We start from the raw sequence: 18,088 nt of genomic DNA, 5'->3' as shown, positions 1-18,088 counted from the left end.
GAGGCTATTCCACAATTCGGGGGCCACTACAGAAAAGGCCCTAGATCGAGTAACTGTCCTCCGGGCTTCCCGATGGGTTGGTACCCGGAGGAGGGCCTTAGACGCTGAGCGAAGTGACCGGGTCGGTTCATAGCGGGAGAGGCGTTCCACAAGATACTGCGGTCCCACGCCGTGTAAGGCTTTATAGGTCAAAACCAGCACCTTGAATCTGGCTCGGAAGCAAATAGGTAGCCAGTGCAAACGGGCCAGAACAGGTGTTATATGCGCTGACCGGCTGGTCCTCGTCAGCAGTCTGGCTTCCCGAATTGTGGAATAGCCTCCCCGAAGAAATACGCCTGGCGCCGACGCTTCTATCTTTTCGGCGCCAGGTTAAGACCTGGCTATGCTCCCAGGCATTTTAAAGCGTTTAATGTTACAATTTTAAATCTCTTTGTTTCAGTTATTTAAGTTATCACTTAAAGAGGGAAAAGTTAACAAAAACTAATTAAATGGTTTCATAATTGATCTTTATAATGGAGACAGGCAAATGTATCACATAGTTCTCAGGTGTAAACCAACAGGCACCTGAAACCCCATAAATACATCAGTGGAAATAGCCTTTGTTTCCCTTCTGGGTGGAGAAACTAGTGTTTCCCAGCTTCAGTTCAAAGTGTCCTGCAACACTAATTTAAACAAAGCTGACTGCAGGGTAGGAAAAATGTACATCTGTGTTGTGGGCAGTGAAGACTGTTTAAAGATTGGTCTCAATGTTCAGAAAATACTATGTGTCTTCAGCTTAGGACAGATGCACTTGAATTGACTGAATTGTGGACAGACAAATGTAATGCAGTGTTAGGCTTGGCTGTGGAAAGCCCAGGCTCAAACCCCTCCACACCAACAGTGGTCTCTGGTTGATCTTGGGGAAATCACTCTCTCAGTATAACCTACACCATAGGCTTGTTGGGAGGCTGAAATGCATCTCTGGAGGAAGGGTGGGACAAAAATTAAATAAATAAATGGAATGCTATCAATGAAAAGAAAGAGGGGATACAGATGAGATAAGCAAATGACTAAATAATAGCAGAAGTGGTAGTCAAAAACAGAAAAAGTTCCAGTTGTCTAGACAGGAGATTGCTGGCCATGGAAGGAAACTGAATGCTAATCTTATGGAAACAATGCTGAACCAATTAGGTTCTGCTTATAATTAGGGCCAATAAAAATGTTATGTATATATGCAGAAAGAAAACAATAGGTAGTATTCAACACTCATCCTACTCAGAGTAGACCCACTGAAACTGATAGATATGATTAATTTAAGTGCATTAATTTCAATAGGTCTACTCTGAGTAGGGCATAGCTGACTATAACTCAATAGATTTGGGAAGTGCTTAAGGAAATCAGGCAGCAGCAGAACTCAGCAAAAGTCTGGATATGCTTTAAACAGTGTATTATTTTAAAAACTTACCTGTTTTACATCCACAAATTGTACACATTCTAGCCACATACCCAGAAAGCCATGTCCACATTGAGCACATTCTCGTTTATGGGAAAGCATATTCTGTGCTTCTAAGTTCTGCTTTATTGCTCTGTGTAAAGAAAAGTTTTTGTTTTCTAGCTGATCAAGAATAAATCTTGCTGTTAGTTCCTGTATAATTGAAAAGACAGAATAACTGATATTACAGAAGTGTGGCAACCATGATGCACTGTTAATTTATTGTAAGGAACAGATCAGGTGCCAAGAGCAGCCAGCCACACCCAAATCTGGACCCAAGAAGGATGTTTTTCGAACAATGGTCCCTGCTGTCTGTAGATGGAACTTGAAGGACGGGTCCTGTGCTGGAAGCAGTATTAGACGACAGGACATACTGCTCTCTTGACAGGCAAGGCAGAACACCACATTCCTGGTACTTATACTCGGGCTGCTCACCCACAGACCTTCATATTGGTCCATGTGCCACTACCAAATGGGGCTTGCCTGGTGCCTTCTTTATGGTCTTTCCAGCACTGTTTTATTCATTCAGGCCTTTTAAAACTTATGTTTTAAAACAAACCCTAGGCCTTAATTATTTTAATGTGGTTTTAAATAAACCTTATGATCCTGCTCTTTTGGTGTGATATTAAGTTGAACTGTAAATTGTTTTATTCTGTCTCACTTAGGGAAAGATTTATATTGTTATTTTGATTTATATTTATTGTTTTAATTATTATATTTTATATTTTTAAATATTGTATGCTGTATGTTTTTAATTTTGTAAGCTATCTAGGAAATTTTACTTATGGCAGCAATATACATTTCATAAATTGTTATATTATAATAATACTGTTTATGAATTGGAGGCAATGTGGCCTGAATATTCCCTTCTGTGTCTGAAGAAGACTCTAATGCCTCTACTCTCACTCTTCCCACCAACTCATGAAGTTTGTACTTCAGGTCCCAGAATCCCTGACATTCACAAATTACCCAAGCACTTTTTCTTTTGCTTATAGAGTGTTTATTAATTCCATGGAGTATGATAGACTTTTCCCCAATAAATAGCCAACTAAAGAACTGAATATTTATATAAATAATTACAAGATGCAATCAATTTTAAAACTATTATTGTTTTAACTCACCAAGTTAATCTGTTCTTTTACAATTTGAGCAAGAATTCAATTCTAACCTCACATTAATATTGAAATAGCTAGTCCTTTTGCTAAAGTATGTCCTTTTGAAAACGCTCAGATTGTTGCATTCTGTCTTTTTCCAGGATAAATACTTATTTTGCAATTACGGATGGTTCACTAAGCTCTTTGCAAAAAGATATATGCAGACCCTACCCCACGGGGATCATTTTATAAAATTTGGAAATATTATGTTCTGTTTTTTCTTTAAAAATTAGATTCTTGTATTAGGGTTTAAAAAACCAAATTAGCTTTTAATGTATTATTGCAAAATCATTACCTCAGACAAAACAAATAGACTGGAATATAAACCTACAGTGATAAAAAATGGCTCACTATAAGAGAAAAATACATTTATTTATAGCAATTAACACACTGTTTGCTGAAGCCACATAATACTATGTAGTTCAGCACCAGAAATATATGGCATTTGTTAAATCAGCAGTTATGGCTAGTGTTGGGTTAAGCAGTGCAACTTTATTTTAAATATATATAATTTAGGTATAGCTGATTTATAAAGCATTTTAATACCATGTATTTATTTGTTCATTTGTGTATGGGAAATGACAATATCACCCCTTCTATTTGTGGACAGGGTTGTTATCTAGTAAAGCTCCTGCTAGTGGAAGGGGGACAGAGAAATGTCTTGCCAATTCTCCCTTCTTACAACATGTTCCTGTACCACATCCTGTGTTGTTCTCAATGATCCCCTAATCCTCCAGAGCAGATGGGGGGGGGGCACAATCACCTCAGCTGTTCTGTGAGTGGAAATGTTCCTGGAGTGGAATTTCATTAACAAGCTATATCTTGGCTCCAGCCCACAGTTTAGCAGTACCTGTATTTAATATCAAGCACACAAATCTCAGAAAGGCTTTGAAAATAGTTCAAAAGATAGAAAAACTTAACTAGTGCGTAAACATCCCCTGAGTCTTTTTAAAACATATCTTAAAAGTATCTGGTGGTAGACTACCAAATTATTAAAGCTGCAACCATTAAACAATTAATTGATCAGGTTAATTGATTTAAAAATTGTAATCAACTAAAAAGTTACCCTTGATTAACTGAGTAGTGGATTTCTTTTAAAAATAGTATTTTGCATATAAATACCAGATAGCAAGCACTACCTTGACACATTCTAAGATGATGGCTGCTACATGTATACATTATCAAAAAACAAAGAATGCTTCTTGCTTCAGAATTACTGTTTTTCACTGAATGATTTTTATCAACCAAAACTAAGATTTCTTTGATTGAATAGTAGCTCAAATTAGGCATGTTGTTTCAAATAATATGCCAAACGGTTAAATGACTTAATTTTAAACTCTACCCATTAGACTAATGATTACTTTTGGCAGGTAAATCTATCTTTTAGACTACAGAAAGGTTATTTAAAATGGTTTAAATAACAAGGATTCAAATTACTTTGAAATCTGAAAAAAAGAGTTAATTTAAAACTATAGAGTGGTACTAATTCTTACTCAGATCTGAGCTACTGATATCAATGGACTTAAGTTAGTCAACTTAATGGGTCTACTGCATGACTTTGTCAGACACCACCCCAATTTTAAAAAGTTTTTTTCTAGTAACCTTAAGAGTCAAAATGTCCTCCTCTTGTACAGCACTAACTGGATGCTTCTGAAGCAGTGGATTATTTTCACAATAAAGTTCCTCCAGCTCAAGATCTTCCATCTATTTAAATAACATAAGAAATATTTTAATCTAAGACAGGAAAAGTCAACATTTTCAATGAAATGTTCACTAAAAGTCTTTTCTAATGAGAAAGTTGAGCCCTTTACCTCCCAATCAGATCAAGAGTTAAGCTGTGGGGGCTTGGTGGACCAAATCCAGGCTGCGGGTCAGCCAGCTCTGTTCTAGAGAGTGATTAGGCAGGAGCATCTACCCCCTGACGTCTCTGGCTTGTCATATTGATACAAAAGACTGCTGGCTCACCTAGTATTAGACTTTGATTGTGGTTGCAAAAATATGCACACTTACTTGGAAGAAAGTAGCTGTGAACGGAGTGGAACTTAGGGCCAAACTAAGTTGTGGAGGTATGTGCGTTATACTGACCCTCTGGGCACAGTATGGGAATTAACAGATTATAATATAAGGGTAAGGTTGAAACAGGCCACAACATTACTGATTACAGCAAGTTTAAGTGGGGTTGGCATGACACTGGAGGCAGAATTGATGTCCCTTCAAGCAACATGCCTGTTGCTTGAATGCTGCTTCAGACTGACTACTGAGGAGCACACTGGGAGTTGGCCAGCGTAAAATGGATCCCATGTTGGTGCGTGCCAGGCATCTGGAGTCCTGCTGGTAACTGGAGATATGTGACTTCAGATCCTGGACTCTGAACTCAATCCATACTCTGAGAGCCATCCCCAGACTTCTTATGACATTTCCACCATTAAGTAAGTTGTGACAAAGTAGCGATAGTGCCTAACAATGATATGCTATTCACTGAGAGAAAGCAAAAAACTTCCTACTTAATTCCTTTCTGGCCCTGTTAACCAGCAACTGCTTAATGCCTCAGTGGGAGCTCCTATATCAGGGCAGGGGGTTAGGTGAAGTCAGCAAGGTAGGCCAAAGAGGCCAAAATAGTATAGTGCCAGGCCTTTTAAAGGCCATACTGCTGCCCATCCGCAAGATCTTGCAGAGCCTTGCAAAAGCCAAGGTGCTCTTGCAAGATCAGGCAGGATTCCTCCCTCTCTCTCCTCCAGGTCACCCATGCAATCCCACAACCAGGTTCCAGTGCATAGCTGCACCCAGAACTTTATATTCCATTCATGGTTTACATTTGCATCTATTAATTTTTTTAAATAGGTCAACCCTTTCCCATTGTGCCACGGTCTTATCAAAAATCATCTCCCCCAAACCTGCTATATTCTCTTGAAGGGAAGTTACTCTTGGCACCCACCTCACCACAATTCGATACTGGTTGGGCTTACCACCCACCATCACACCACACCCTTTGTGGCTCTAATTTTTTTTAAAAGTGCAAACTTGACATTGAACATAACGCATAGTTTCACCCTTTCTTCTAAAGGAATGTTTGTAAGAATGGGCTGCGTGCCTTTGAACAAGTTTGGAGTGTGTGTTCCACTCTTGTTAAAAGGCACTGGACATCCAAAACACAAACCTGCTACAACTACTGTACTGTTAAACATAAATACCATCGCAAATCAGGATAATTTTTGCAAGCAATTTTCTTTAAACTCCACATATCTATGCCGGAACACTGGGATTACTAAAACAGTACATTGAGAACAGAACATGTTATATATCATAATTGTGTAATGGGAATAATTTTTCCCTGTGTATTTTGTTCTGTGCCTAAAACTGCTTCTTGACGAATGCAAGTTGATAACTAAAAAAGATCTTTTTTCTGTTTTCAAATGTAAGATATTGTGGAAACACCTTGAAGTTTTCTACTTAGGCTTGGAATCACCAGCTACAGGCACCAGGACCAAAACTGGCTCCCTTGGGAATATCAGCTGACCCCTGTCATGACCCTGGAGCCAGGCTTCCCTTCTTCAGCGGATGAGATTGAGGACTATGAACCAGAAGGGGAAGGGGATGTAGGGCCAGTTCCATAAGCACTTCCACCAGATGAGCATGGGGGGCCAGTTCCCTTCAGTCCAAGCATGTGGCGCTGCTGTCCTCAGTTTCAGAGGACTTCACTGTAGAAGTCCCAGTGAGGCCAGAGGCTCCACTGCTATCTGCAGGTGGGATCCCTTTAATTGAAGAAGCACCTTCCAGTACAGGCAGGGCTAACATATGGGATGCCTCTACATAAGGATCAGTCTCATCCTGTAGTTGAAACAACATCAGACCTCTGGGTTCTATAGCACCCAGCCTTGCATCTATAGCCTTGCATCTAACGCAACCCTTGCCTTGCCTTGCCCCCAGCCTGGCCCTCGCCTCAGAGCAGGACACACACCCCCATTTCCCACCCCATAGATAAGAGAGATTATATAGAGAGTGGTTACTTTGGTTACAGTGCTTTCCAGTGTCCATTAAATGCAATGGACTTCCCATAAAGTTAGTTGGTGACCAGGGACTTGACTATCTCTAATGAATCTGGAAGAAATGATTCATAGTTAGGACATCACCACTGTCAACTGTGGAACAACTTGAGTTCTTATACTCTTGATTTCTACAGGTACCAAAGGGACCCAACATTCCATTCTGTTTGCCCAAAAACTATCCCAGAATGTATTGTTGCGCACCACCCCATTCTCTGAGCGGTGAGAGATTTCCAGGGGTTCTTGCCCAGGGTTTGGTTTCCTTGGAAAGAAGGTCAGCGGAGTCTGTGGTCTTTATGAAATATAGTTTATTTATTTACATACATTCCAACCTGAGCTTAGGATGGAGGGGTTCAAGGCATCAGCAGTCCAATAGATCTTGCATTTTTCCTTAAAGGAGACACCCTTGAGTCATGGTGCAAAGAACCAGCCTCTCTGCCTGCCTTCAGTACCCAGCCTTTTTCTCTCTCCCTCTCCTCCAAACTCAAACCTCTCCTTGGCCTCGGGAAGGGGTCTCCTGAAGAGTTGCAATAACAATAGGATCTCCCTGACTGATTCACCAGTTAATGGGCACTTGATAGGCCTATTATCTCACCTGGCCACTCTATTAGACTAACAAAGGGAGATGTGGCCAGCAAAGCAGATTTCTCACCTCCAGGTGCAGGGTTCCAAAGCAGAGGCTGAAGGGAACTCATAGAAATCACATATCTCAGCCCCAAACCCATACCAGTATTTTTACTTTAGGTTTCAAGAAAAGTCCAGAGCTTGGAAAAGTTACTTTTTTGAACTACAACTCCCATCATCCCAGGCAGCATGGCCACTGGATTGGGCTGATGGGAGTTGTAGTTCAAAAAAGCAACTTTTCCAACCTCTGGAAAAGTCACTAATAATCTTGAAATAAATGGTACTGATCCTTGGTTCCTTCTGTAACAATTATGATTTCTCTTGTATACATTCTGGCCTATCAACTGATATAAACTAATATATACATTTATTTTTGATCACAAGTTCATATGAGGGGACAACATGATGCATAAACAAATGTTAAGTTTAATTTGACTTAGTTATGCTAAATCTTCATTGAGCTTAATTTGTCACTATGCAGTTTTCTGACACCACCTACTCTAATATATCTCCAATAAGTCATGGTTGGCCACTGTAAGAACAGGATGCTGGACTAGATGGGCCACTGGCCTGAACCAGCTGGCTCTTCTTATGTTCTTATCTTCTTATTAGATAAAGACAGGTAAACCCTGCAGATAACAACTCTGCTGAGATTATATAAAACAACTACCAAGTGTAAATAAAGGTGGAAGACCCTGACTTCTTGAGAACACTTGTGTTAAGTGTATGAAGACACACAGAGAATTCTGTGCAGCTTGTATATCTGTACAACCTCTTATCTTTCCACCAATAAAACCTTGAGCTTTCGTGACATTAAAAGGTTCATACCTCCTGGGCAAGATGAGTGAATAGGCAATTATTTTCTGGGTCACATAGTTTGTAGCAATTGCCATAAAAATATATCACGTTCCTACAGTATTTTAAAATTTAAATTTAATTTTTTTTAAAAAAAATTAACTAGCTAAAGTTAAAACTCTTAAAGCCCATAAATTTCAATGGAACAGATTGAAAACATTTATTTATTTATTTTTCTATTTATACCCGCCCTTACTTCCAGCAGGAGCCCAGGGCGGCAAACAGAAACACTAAAAACACTTTAAAACATCATAAAAAGACCTTAAAATACATTAAAACAAAACAACGTTAAAAAAACTAAAAAAAAAACTTTCAAAACATCTTTTTTTAAAAAAGGGTTAAAAGATATTAAAAGACATATTAAAAGCAATTCTAACACAGATGCAGACTGGGATAGGTCTCAACTTAAAAAGCTTGTTGGAAGAGGACAGTCTTCAAACGGCGCCGAAAAGATACCAGAGATGGTGCCTGCCTAATATTTAAGGGGAGGGAATTCCACAGGATAAGTGCCACCACACTAAAGGTCTGTTTCCTATATTGTACAGAACGAACCTCCTGATAAGATGGTATCTGCAGGAGGCCCTCACCTGCAGAGCGCAGTGATCGACTGGGTATATAAGGGGTAAGATGATCTTTCAGGTATCCTGGTCCCAAAACTAGAACCTTGAACTTGGCCAAGTAGCAAATGGGCAGCCAGTGCAATTCTTTCAGCACCGGGGTGACATGTTGGCAATACCCTGCCCCAGTGAGCAGTCTCGCCGCTGCATATTGCACCAGTTGCAGCTTCCGGACCAACCTCAAGGGCAGCCCCACATATAGCACATTACAGTAATCCAGCCTAGAGGTTACCAGTGTGTGGACAACAGTGGTCAGGCTATCCCGGTCCAGAAACGGCCGCAGCTGTCTAACAGCCGAAGCTGGTAAAAGGCACTCCTAGCCACAGAGGTCACCTGGGCCTCTAGCAACAAAGATAGCTCCAGGACCACCCCCAGACTACGGACCTGCTCTTTCAGAGGGAGTATGACCCCGTCCAACGCAGGCAACTGACCAATTATCCGAACTCGGGAACCACCAACCCACAGTGCCTCCATCTTACTAGGATCTAGACTCAGTTTACTGGCCCTCATCCAGCCCACCACCGAGTCCAAGCACCGGTCCAGGGCTTGCACGGCCTCTCCCGATTCAGATGTTATGGAGAAATAGAGCTGGGTCTCGTCAGCATACTGCGGACTCCTCGCCCCAAATCTCCTGATGACTGCTCCCAAGGGCTTCATATAGATGTTAAACAGCATGGGGGACAAGAGGATACCCTGCGGCACCCCATAGCACAACTGCCAGGGGCGTGAAAGACAGTCACCCAATGCTATTCTCTGAGAGCGACCTTGGAGATAGGATCGGAACCACTGTAAAACAGTTCCTCCAATACCTAGCTCACCAAGTCGGCCCAGAAGGATACCCTGGTCAATGGTATCAAAAGCTGCTGAGAGATCAAGTAAGAATAACAGGGTCACACTCCCCCTGGCCTTCTCCCGATAAAGGTCATCCATCACGGCAACCAAGGCCGATTCAGTCCCATAACCAGGCCCGAACCCAGACTGGGATGGATCAAGATAATCTGTTTCATCCAAGAGTACTTGCAATTGCTGCGCCAGAACCCTCTTGATCACCTTCCCTAAAAAGGGGGTATTTGCAACCGGTTGGTAGTTGTCATAAACCAATGGGTCCAGGGTAGGCTTTTTCAGAAGTGGTCGGATCACCGCCTCCTTTAAGGCGCCCGGAACCACTCCCTCCCACAAAGATGTGTTGACCACACTCTGGATCCACTTGGTCAAACCCCCTTGGCAAGCTTTAAGAACATAAGAACATAAGAAGAGCCTGCTGGATCAGGCCAGTGGCCCATCTAGTCCAGCATCCTGTTCTCACAGTGGCCAACCAGGTGCCTGGGGGAAGCCCGCAAGCAGGACCCGAGTGCAAGAACACTCTCCCCTCCTGAGGCATCCGGCAACTGGTTTTCAGAAGCATGCTGCCTCTGACTAGGGTGGCAGAGCACAGCCATCATGGCTAGTAGCCATTGATAGCCCTGTCCTCCATGAATTTGTCTAATCTTCTTTTAAAGCCATCCAAGCTGGTGGCCATTACTGCATCTTATGGGAGCAAATTCCATAGTTTAACTATGCGCTGAGTAAAGAAGTACTTCCTTTTGTCTGTCCTGAATCTTCCAACATTCAGCTTCTTTGAATGTCCACGAGTTCTAGTATTATGAGAGAGGGAGAAGAACTTTTCTCTATCCACTTTCTCAATGCCATGCATAATTTTATACACTTCTATCATGTCTCCTCTGACCCGCCTTTTCTCTAAACTAAAAAGCCCCAAATGCTGCAACCTTTCCTCGTAAGGGAGTCGCTCCATCCCCTTGATCATTCTGGTTGCCCTCTTCTGAACCTTTTCCAACTCTTTAATATCCTTTTTGAGATGAGGCGACCGGAACTGTACACAGTATTCCAAATGCGGCCGCACCATAGATTTATACAACGGCATTATGATATCGGCTGTTTTATTTTCAATACCTTTCCTAATTATCGCTAGCATGGAATTTGCCTTTTTCACAGCTGCCGCACACTGGGTCGACATTTTCATCGTGCTGTCCACTACAACCCCGAGGTCTCTCTCCTGGTCGGTCACCGCCAGTTCAGACCCTATGAGCGTATATGTGAAATTAAGATTTTTTGCTCCAATATGCATAATTTTACACTTGTTTATATTGAATTGCATTTGCCATTTTTCTGCCCATTCACTCAGTTTGGAGAGGTCTTTTTGGAGCTCTTCGCAATCCCTTTTTGTTTTAACAACCCTGAACAATTTAGTGTCGTCAGCAAACTTGGCCACTTCACTGCTCACTCCTAATTCTAGGTCATTAATGAACAAGTTGAAAAGTACAGGTCCCAATACCGATCCTTGAGGGACTCCACTTTCTACAGCCCTCCATTGGGAGAACTGTCCGTTTATTCCTACTCTCTGCTTTCTGCTTCTTAACCAATTCCTTATCCACAATAATAATAATAAGCGAAGAAGGGCAAGGGTCGAGAGGACACGTTGCTGGCCACATCATCAAAAGCACCTTGTCCACATCATCAGGCCGCATCAACTGAAACCGTTCCCAAGAAGTTGCAGCAGACTTTGCACTGGACACCTCATTGGGGACTACAGTAGATGTGGAGTGGGCATCAAGCCTGCTACGGAGGTGAGCAACTTTACCCTCAAAGTGCCTTGAAAACAATTCACAGTGGGCCTCCGAAGGGTCTAAAACTCCATTTCTTGGAGTTGATGTCAACAGACCCCTGACACTACGGAAGAGCTCCACCAGACGGCTACTTGAGGATGCGATGAAGGCAGAGAAGTGGGCCTTCTTTGGCGCCCTCACCGCCACACAGTAGGCAAGGTTATGATGTTATACTCATGCCTGTTCAGCCTCACAGAATGTCTTTTGCCACTTGCACTCTAGCCGTCGTCCAGCCTGTCTCATTCCCCTTAGCTCACTGGTGTACCAAGGTGCAGACCGGGCTCCACAGTGCAGGAGAGGGCGCTCGGGGGCAACCGTGTCAAGAGCCTGACGTGCCTCACTGTTCCACAGTGTGACCAGGGCTTCAACAGGGTCACCTCCTCTATCTACTGGGAACTTCCCCAGGGCATTCAGGAATCCAGTGGATTCCATTAGGCTCCGGGGGTAGACCATCTTAATCTGTCCACCACCCCTGCAGGGAAGGTTCAGAGCCATAAGTCTGAACTTCACCAGGAAGTGATCTGACCATGACGATGGGGTGACATCCACCCCCCTATCTCCAGACTACCCCTTCCTCCATCTGGAGCAAAAACCAAATCGAGGGTGTGTCCTGCCCTATGCGTCAGGCCAATGACAACTTGAGACAACCCCATGGTCGTCATAGAGGCCATGAAGTCCTGAGCCAGAGTGCTAGAGGCAGCCTCAGCATGGACATTGAAGTCACCCAGCACTATCGTTCTAGGCTCCTCCAACACCACAGCCGAGACGGCCTCCGCCAGCTCAGTCAGAGAAGCTGCTGCGCAGCAGGGTGTACGGTACACCAGCAGCAACCCTAGTTTACTGTCTCCTCGGCCCGACACCAGGTGCAGGCCCTCACAGCAAGCTCCAAGACAGAGTGGTTTCCTGGTGACAGAGATGGAAGTTCTGTAGACCACAGCAACTCCCCCCCCCCGTCCCTGCAGCCTGTGCTGGTGTTGCACCGTGTATCCAGGTGGGCAAAGCTGGGTCAGATCAACTCCTCCCAGCTCACCCACCCAGGTCTCAGTAATGCACACCAAATCAGCACCTTCATCCACAATCAAATCATGGATGAATGTGGTCTTATTGTGTACCGATCTGGTGTTAAACAACAACACACACAGGGCAGTGGGCACAGCAGATGAGCAACATGGAACCCATCCTTGAGAGGAGTGGCAGCAAGGAACAAGGCGCAGATAGCGTTGCCCTCGTCTTCTACGGTAATTCACCACATCCCCCTGGCTATATTTCCCTCTACCCATGATCACTGAAATTGGGGTGGCATCACCCATGTTCCTCCGTACTAACACTCCTCCTAAACAGCTGATATGGACCCAACACAAGCCCACCAACAAAGCCTGCCAGAGCCAATTATCCCAGAAAGCCTCTACAAGAATTGGGAACAGTCATACCCATTCAAACCTTTTCACACAGGGCCCATTTACTCCCCCTCCTGTCTCACACCCAGGGAGGGCCACCCTTCTGCAAGTTACAGACTCTCACTCTGAAGGCATCTGGCGACTTTCTCCCACCATTCAGTTCACTGCACAGGCTCTCACCCTGTGCAGGAACTACAGGTGCACCACACGCCCTTCCCACCACCAATCTCTAGATTGGTTTAACAGAAAATTAAAACAAACAAAAAAGGAAGGTAATAGAAGGGGGGTAATGTCCTCGCCCTCGGGATTCCCGAAGGAGCTCCCGAAGGGACAATCCCCTTTGGTGTCGCCCCTTTGGTGACGACCCCGCCGGCAGCAGACCCGCCGCCCAAAGGCAGCTGGGCTTTTATGGCTCCTGGCCCAGCCAGCAACTGATGCAAGAGGCAACTGCAGCCTCTCTCTGGAGCCAGGGTCAGGCAGGGGGTCCCAGTCCTTGCAGCACTTACCAGGGACTTCAGCTGTCTTGAAAGACAGCACCCCAAAGGAGCAAGCAGCAAGCACCCAGATGCTCAGATACTCACTCCCAGGGCAGGTCTTCTTCAGTCCCCTAGTGCTGCAGCTGTTCCCAAGGACCGCAAGGGTAGCTGGGCTTTTATGCCTCTTGACCCAGCCAGTGCTTAACTCTTCCACTGAAAGCAATGGGACTTAAAAGTGCTTAACTTTAGATGGATTATACCAACAGCTGGATATAGAAGGCAAGGTATTTGCATTTTCTGCACACAGTTGTCGACTTACAAAGCATAAATTGATGTAACTGTTGTAACAAGCAAAGTCATAATCTGTGTAGCTGAGTGACAGGCTTTAAATATTTTAAAGGTTAACAAAATTATTTTTTTATATTTTAATTAAAATTAAACAGTATTGACATGGACATGGTACTAAGGAAATTCTCTTCAGACTTATCTGCTTTATTCAAATTGGGGAGGGGGTATTTAGTTATTATTTATTAGATTTATATTCCGCTCTTTCTCCCAGTAGGAGCCCAGGGCGGAATTTAGGCAGCATTTGTATGCACACTTACTTGGGAGTAAGTTCCACTGAACACAGAGGGTGCTACTTCAGATAAAACATGCATAAAACTAAAAAAAAGTCAAGGCTCTAATGTTCACATATGTGCATTAATATGTTCATTAACGTGTTAAAGTTAGATGTCCTCAGCTTTGCCTGGATAGCCAGTTCTTTTCCCATTGGAAGAAATACTCCGTTCTTTTCTGCATCTAGGACTGTTTGCCTACAAATGTCCATTTTAAAAAATGAGCCCTCTATTTTTGCCCAAATACAGTTTTGGCTCAGAGACAATTTTTTTCTAATATTTACAATGTTACAATCTTTTTCTAATACTACATAAGTTCAAAACAGCCATATTTTCATGCCAATACACACACAGTTTACATTGTAAAATATTTACAACCTTTCACTCCTTTTTAATTTACATAATTTTACTACATGTAAAATGATAGGTCCAAGAAGGGATTTTAGTTTCAAAAACTATTTGGTTTAATAACACGCTTGTTTGTGGTTTCATAATTTTTTTTAACATTTTCCTTCTGGAATGTGTATTTTTCAGGCGTATATATTTTTAAGTATGGACAAAATAATGTTGAAAAAGTCCTTTGCAGTGTGGGCCATTTTACACTTCAAAAAACACTCATGCACATGTAAAAGTGTAATGTATGCACATGAGGATACTAGCTCCTGAGTAAACTATTCTTTGAATGTGCACTCAAACAGGAGAGATGAATTTACTGTATCCAGCACAGATCTCAGATGGAATGACAGAAAGTTCACTTCTGACAAGTGGATCCATAGGGGCTTCTCTTATGAATGATAAACTCATCATAGAGCAAATACTGCACTTAGAACCCTTAGAAAAGTACTGGTAAGAAAACATACTGTTGCGCACCACCCCAATCTCTGAGAGGTGAGATTTCCAGGGGTCCCTGAGCTCGCCCTGGGTTTGGTTTCCTTGGGAAGGTCAGCGGAGACTGTGGTGTATTTATGAAATATGGTTTATTTATTTACACACATTCCATCCTGACCTTAGGATGGAGGGGTTCAAGGCATCAGCAGCCCAATATCCAGCTTTTCCATCAGGGTTACAGGAGGCATCCTAAAGCCATGGTGCAGAGAGCCAGTCTTTCCGCCTGCCTCCAATTCCAGCCTTTCTCCAACACAACTAACTACTCAGGCCTCTCCTAGGGGCCGGGGGAAGGCTCTCCTGAAGAGTTTCAGTGACTAAAGAGTCTCCCTGGCCTATTCACCAGTTCAGCCTTTCCCAACCAGTGTGCCTCCAGATGTTGTTGGACCACAAGTCCCATCTCTCCTGACCATTGGCAATGCTGGCTGAGGCTGATGGGAGTTGTGGTCCAACAACATCTGGAGGCACACTGGTTGGGAAAGGCTGCACCAGTTGATGGGCACCTGACAGACCCATCAACCCACCTGGCCACTCTATTAGCTTAATTGGAAGAACACATGTCTTACACCACTACTATTCTATTCCCATCAGTAATAGTATGACTAGTATGTTCATGAATAGTACAGGATAAGTTAAACAGACTGTTTCACACAACAGGGTGGAGATTCATAACAGAAGGGCTGGACTAAAACAGAACACACAAATGGTACCCCCTTCTTCCCACTAAATAATAGGAGGTTCTCCTGTACAAGCATTGCTGAAAAGAATGGATGTTGCACAAGAGTAATGCTCTCATTCCTGTTCATCTTGATGGAGCTTAGAAAAATCTTCCCAATGGATCATGCCTTATGGGTCAGATCTCTGTCTTCCACTCTGTTACCATTTAATGGCACCTAATAGTCAATGCTGAAGGTGACCAACACAGATAACTTCACAGAGTTATCTTTGTTAGGGAAGCTGAGGCACTGATGTCTTATGGCAGCTCTTCATATTTACACATTAAATATATTTAATGTAGATATTAACTAGGTGCTTCGTGCAGCAATACAATGATATATTGATGTATACAGATATATGAAACATACATGTACTATGGCACTAGATGCAAAGCCTGAAAATTCAAATGTAGGGAAAAAAATTATCAGGAGAACTTTTCTATTTAGCTTTTCTAGATCAGGCTATATGAAACCTGAGTTGATCTGTGTGACATAATTTAGTGCTGCCCTCAGGTGTTTGCTGATATTATTGCAGCAGACATTAAAACATCCTATCCCTAGACTTTTATAAGCATTTCTATATATTAAGTGGGGATCCAAAAATTGCAGGCAGACTTGCCATCACACAATGGGACTTTCCTGCCTGCTCTTCCAATTACTAGAATTGCCATCCTTTGTTCACTCACTTTTTATGGTGCATCCATATGATATGGTTGACAACCAACTGCATTGCAGTATTTTCTGACTATTCCTCCTGGCTGGGATGCTAAGGTAAGTTAAGGAAGTTCATAGAAGGAAAGTTTCCATTCCCTTCCGCTCTGCACCCCCCCCCCACAACTACTTGTTCCACCCCCACAAAGCGTCTCCAGTGGGTTGCAGGGCCCTTCTAACAATGTGCACAGGACACAAAGGGTTGCTGGGGGAGGGAAGAATTCTCCTAAATGGAATGGAGGTCTTGACAATTTGGGGTAATCCTCTACTCTCCTGCATGCTACCCTACATTGCTCAGAAGGAATTCACATAAACAGGAATCCAAATCAGGTACATTTTTTATAATTAATGCAAGCATATTCCTATATACATGTTCTTGCTTCATGTTTCTGAAAATCATTTTACTAATTTCCACAATTCACAGGTTATTCCAAAGAAACTTATTAATATTCATACTTACTGCTGTTGGAAAGATCTGGATATTGTTTCCTGCTACATCTAGAACCCTAAGCCTCTTCATTTTGCAAAGTCCCTGGTTAAAAATGATATATTTAGTAAAAGCCAAAGGTGCCTCAACAACATTGAAGTAAGGAACTTTCAGTGCAGTCTACACAGAAGTAAGACCCATTCAGCTTGAGGGGCTTGTCCCCAGGTATAGGATTTCACCGTTAAATGCTTACTAGGAATGTCTCAAACAAGTAAAAGTGAGAGGAGAAAATGAAAAAAACTTGCCAGAAGCAGAAAAGCAACATTGAAAGAAAGGTGAAAATGAATTATATGGGGGAACTAGATTTTAGTTGGTTTCTGTATTAGGAATTAGGAATATTTACCTCTTTGGGATTATTTATTATTCTTTACACATATCCTGCCTTTTCTCTGTACAGGGCTATGTATATAGTTCCCTGCCATTTTATCTCCACAAGCCTGCAAGGAAATTAGGCTGAGATACAGACTATGATCCACAGTTACCCAGTGAGATTCATAACTGAGTACTGTAGGGATTTGAATCTAGGTCTTCCCAGTCCAAATCTTTGACACTCTAACCACTACATCACAATGTCTCTCTTTAATTCTGTACTCCCTTTAGTTCATAAGAACATAAGAACATAAGAAGAGCCTGCTGGATCAGGCCAGTGGCCCATCTAGTCCAGAATCCTGTTCTTACAGTGGCCAACCAGGTGCCTGGGGGAAGCCCGCAAGCAGGACCCGAGTGCAAGAACACTCTCCCCTCCTGAGGCTTCCGGCAACTGGTTTTCAGAAGCATGCTGCCTCTGACTAGGGTGGCACAGCACAGCCATCAGGGCTAGAAGCCATTGATAGCCCTGTCCTCCATGAATTTGTCTAATCTTCTTTTAAAGCCGTCCAAGCTGGTGGCCATTACTGCATCTTGTGGGAGCAAATTCCATAGTTGAACTCTGCGCTGAGTAAAGAAGTACTTCCTTTTGTCTGTCCTGAATCTTCCAACATTCAGCTTCTTTGAATGTCCACGAGTTCTAGTATTATGAGAGAGGGAGAAGAACTTTTCTCTATCCACTTTCTCAATGCCATGCATAATTTTATACACTTCTATCATGTCTCCTCTGACCCGCCTTTTCTCTAAACTAAAAAGCCCCAAATGCTGCAACCTTTCCTCGTAAGGGAGTCGCTCCATCCCCTTGATCATTCTGGTTGCCCTCTTCTGAACCTTTTCCAACTCTTTAATATCCTTTTTGAGATGAGGCGACCAGAACTGTACACAGTATTCCAAATGCAGCCGCACCATAGATTTATACAACGGCATTATGATATTGGCTGTTTTATTTTCAATACCTTTCCTAATTATCCCTAGCATGGAATTTGCCTTTTTCACAGCTGCCGCA

The 18,088-nt window shown here is 42.8% G+C and overlaps 1 protein-coding gene across 5 annotated transcripts in view; it reads right to left on the bottom strand.

Annotated features, from left to right (window-relative positions):
* LRRC69 (leucine rich repeat containing 69) overlaps positions 1-18,088 on the bottom strand; it is a 37,062-nt gene that overhangs the window by 9,949 nt on the left and 9,025 nt on the right. Inside the window, exons 5-7 of one of the 5 annotated variants that reach the window (XM_061607255.1) lie at positions 16,690-16,761; positions 4,228-4,329; positions 1,445-1,624 (exon numbers count right to left, since the gene is read on the bottom strand). In XM_061607255.1, coding sequence (XP_061463239.1) covers positions 1,445-1,624; positions 4,228-4,329; positions 16,690-16,761 — 354 coding nt within the window. The remainder of the gene's footprint in view (positions 1-1,444; positions 1,625-4,227; positions 4,330-16,689; positions 16,762-18,088) is intronic. The other 4 variants (XM_061607284.1, XM_061607274.1, XM_061607266.1 and 1 more) reach the window with 4 other exon arrangements.

Source organism: Rhineura floridana, chromosome 1, assembly GCF_030035675.1.
Source record: "Rhineura floridana isolate rRhiFlo1 chromosome 1, rRhiFlo1.hap2, whole genome shotgun sequence".
Lineage (NCBI taxonomy): Eukaryota > Metazoa > Chordata > Lepidosauria > Squamata > Rhineuridae > Rhineura > Rhineura floridana.
This window is presented reverse-complemented; position numbering and strand designations above follow the sequence as displayed.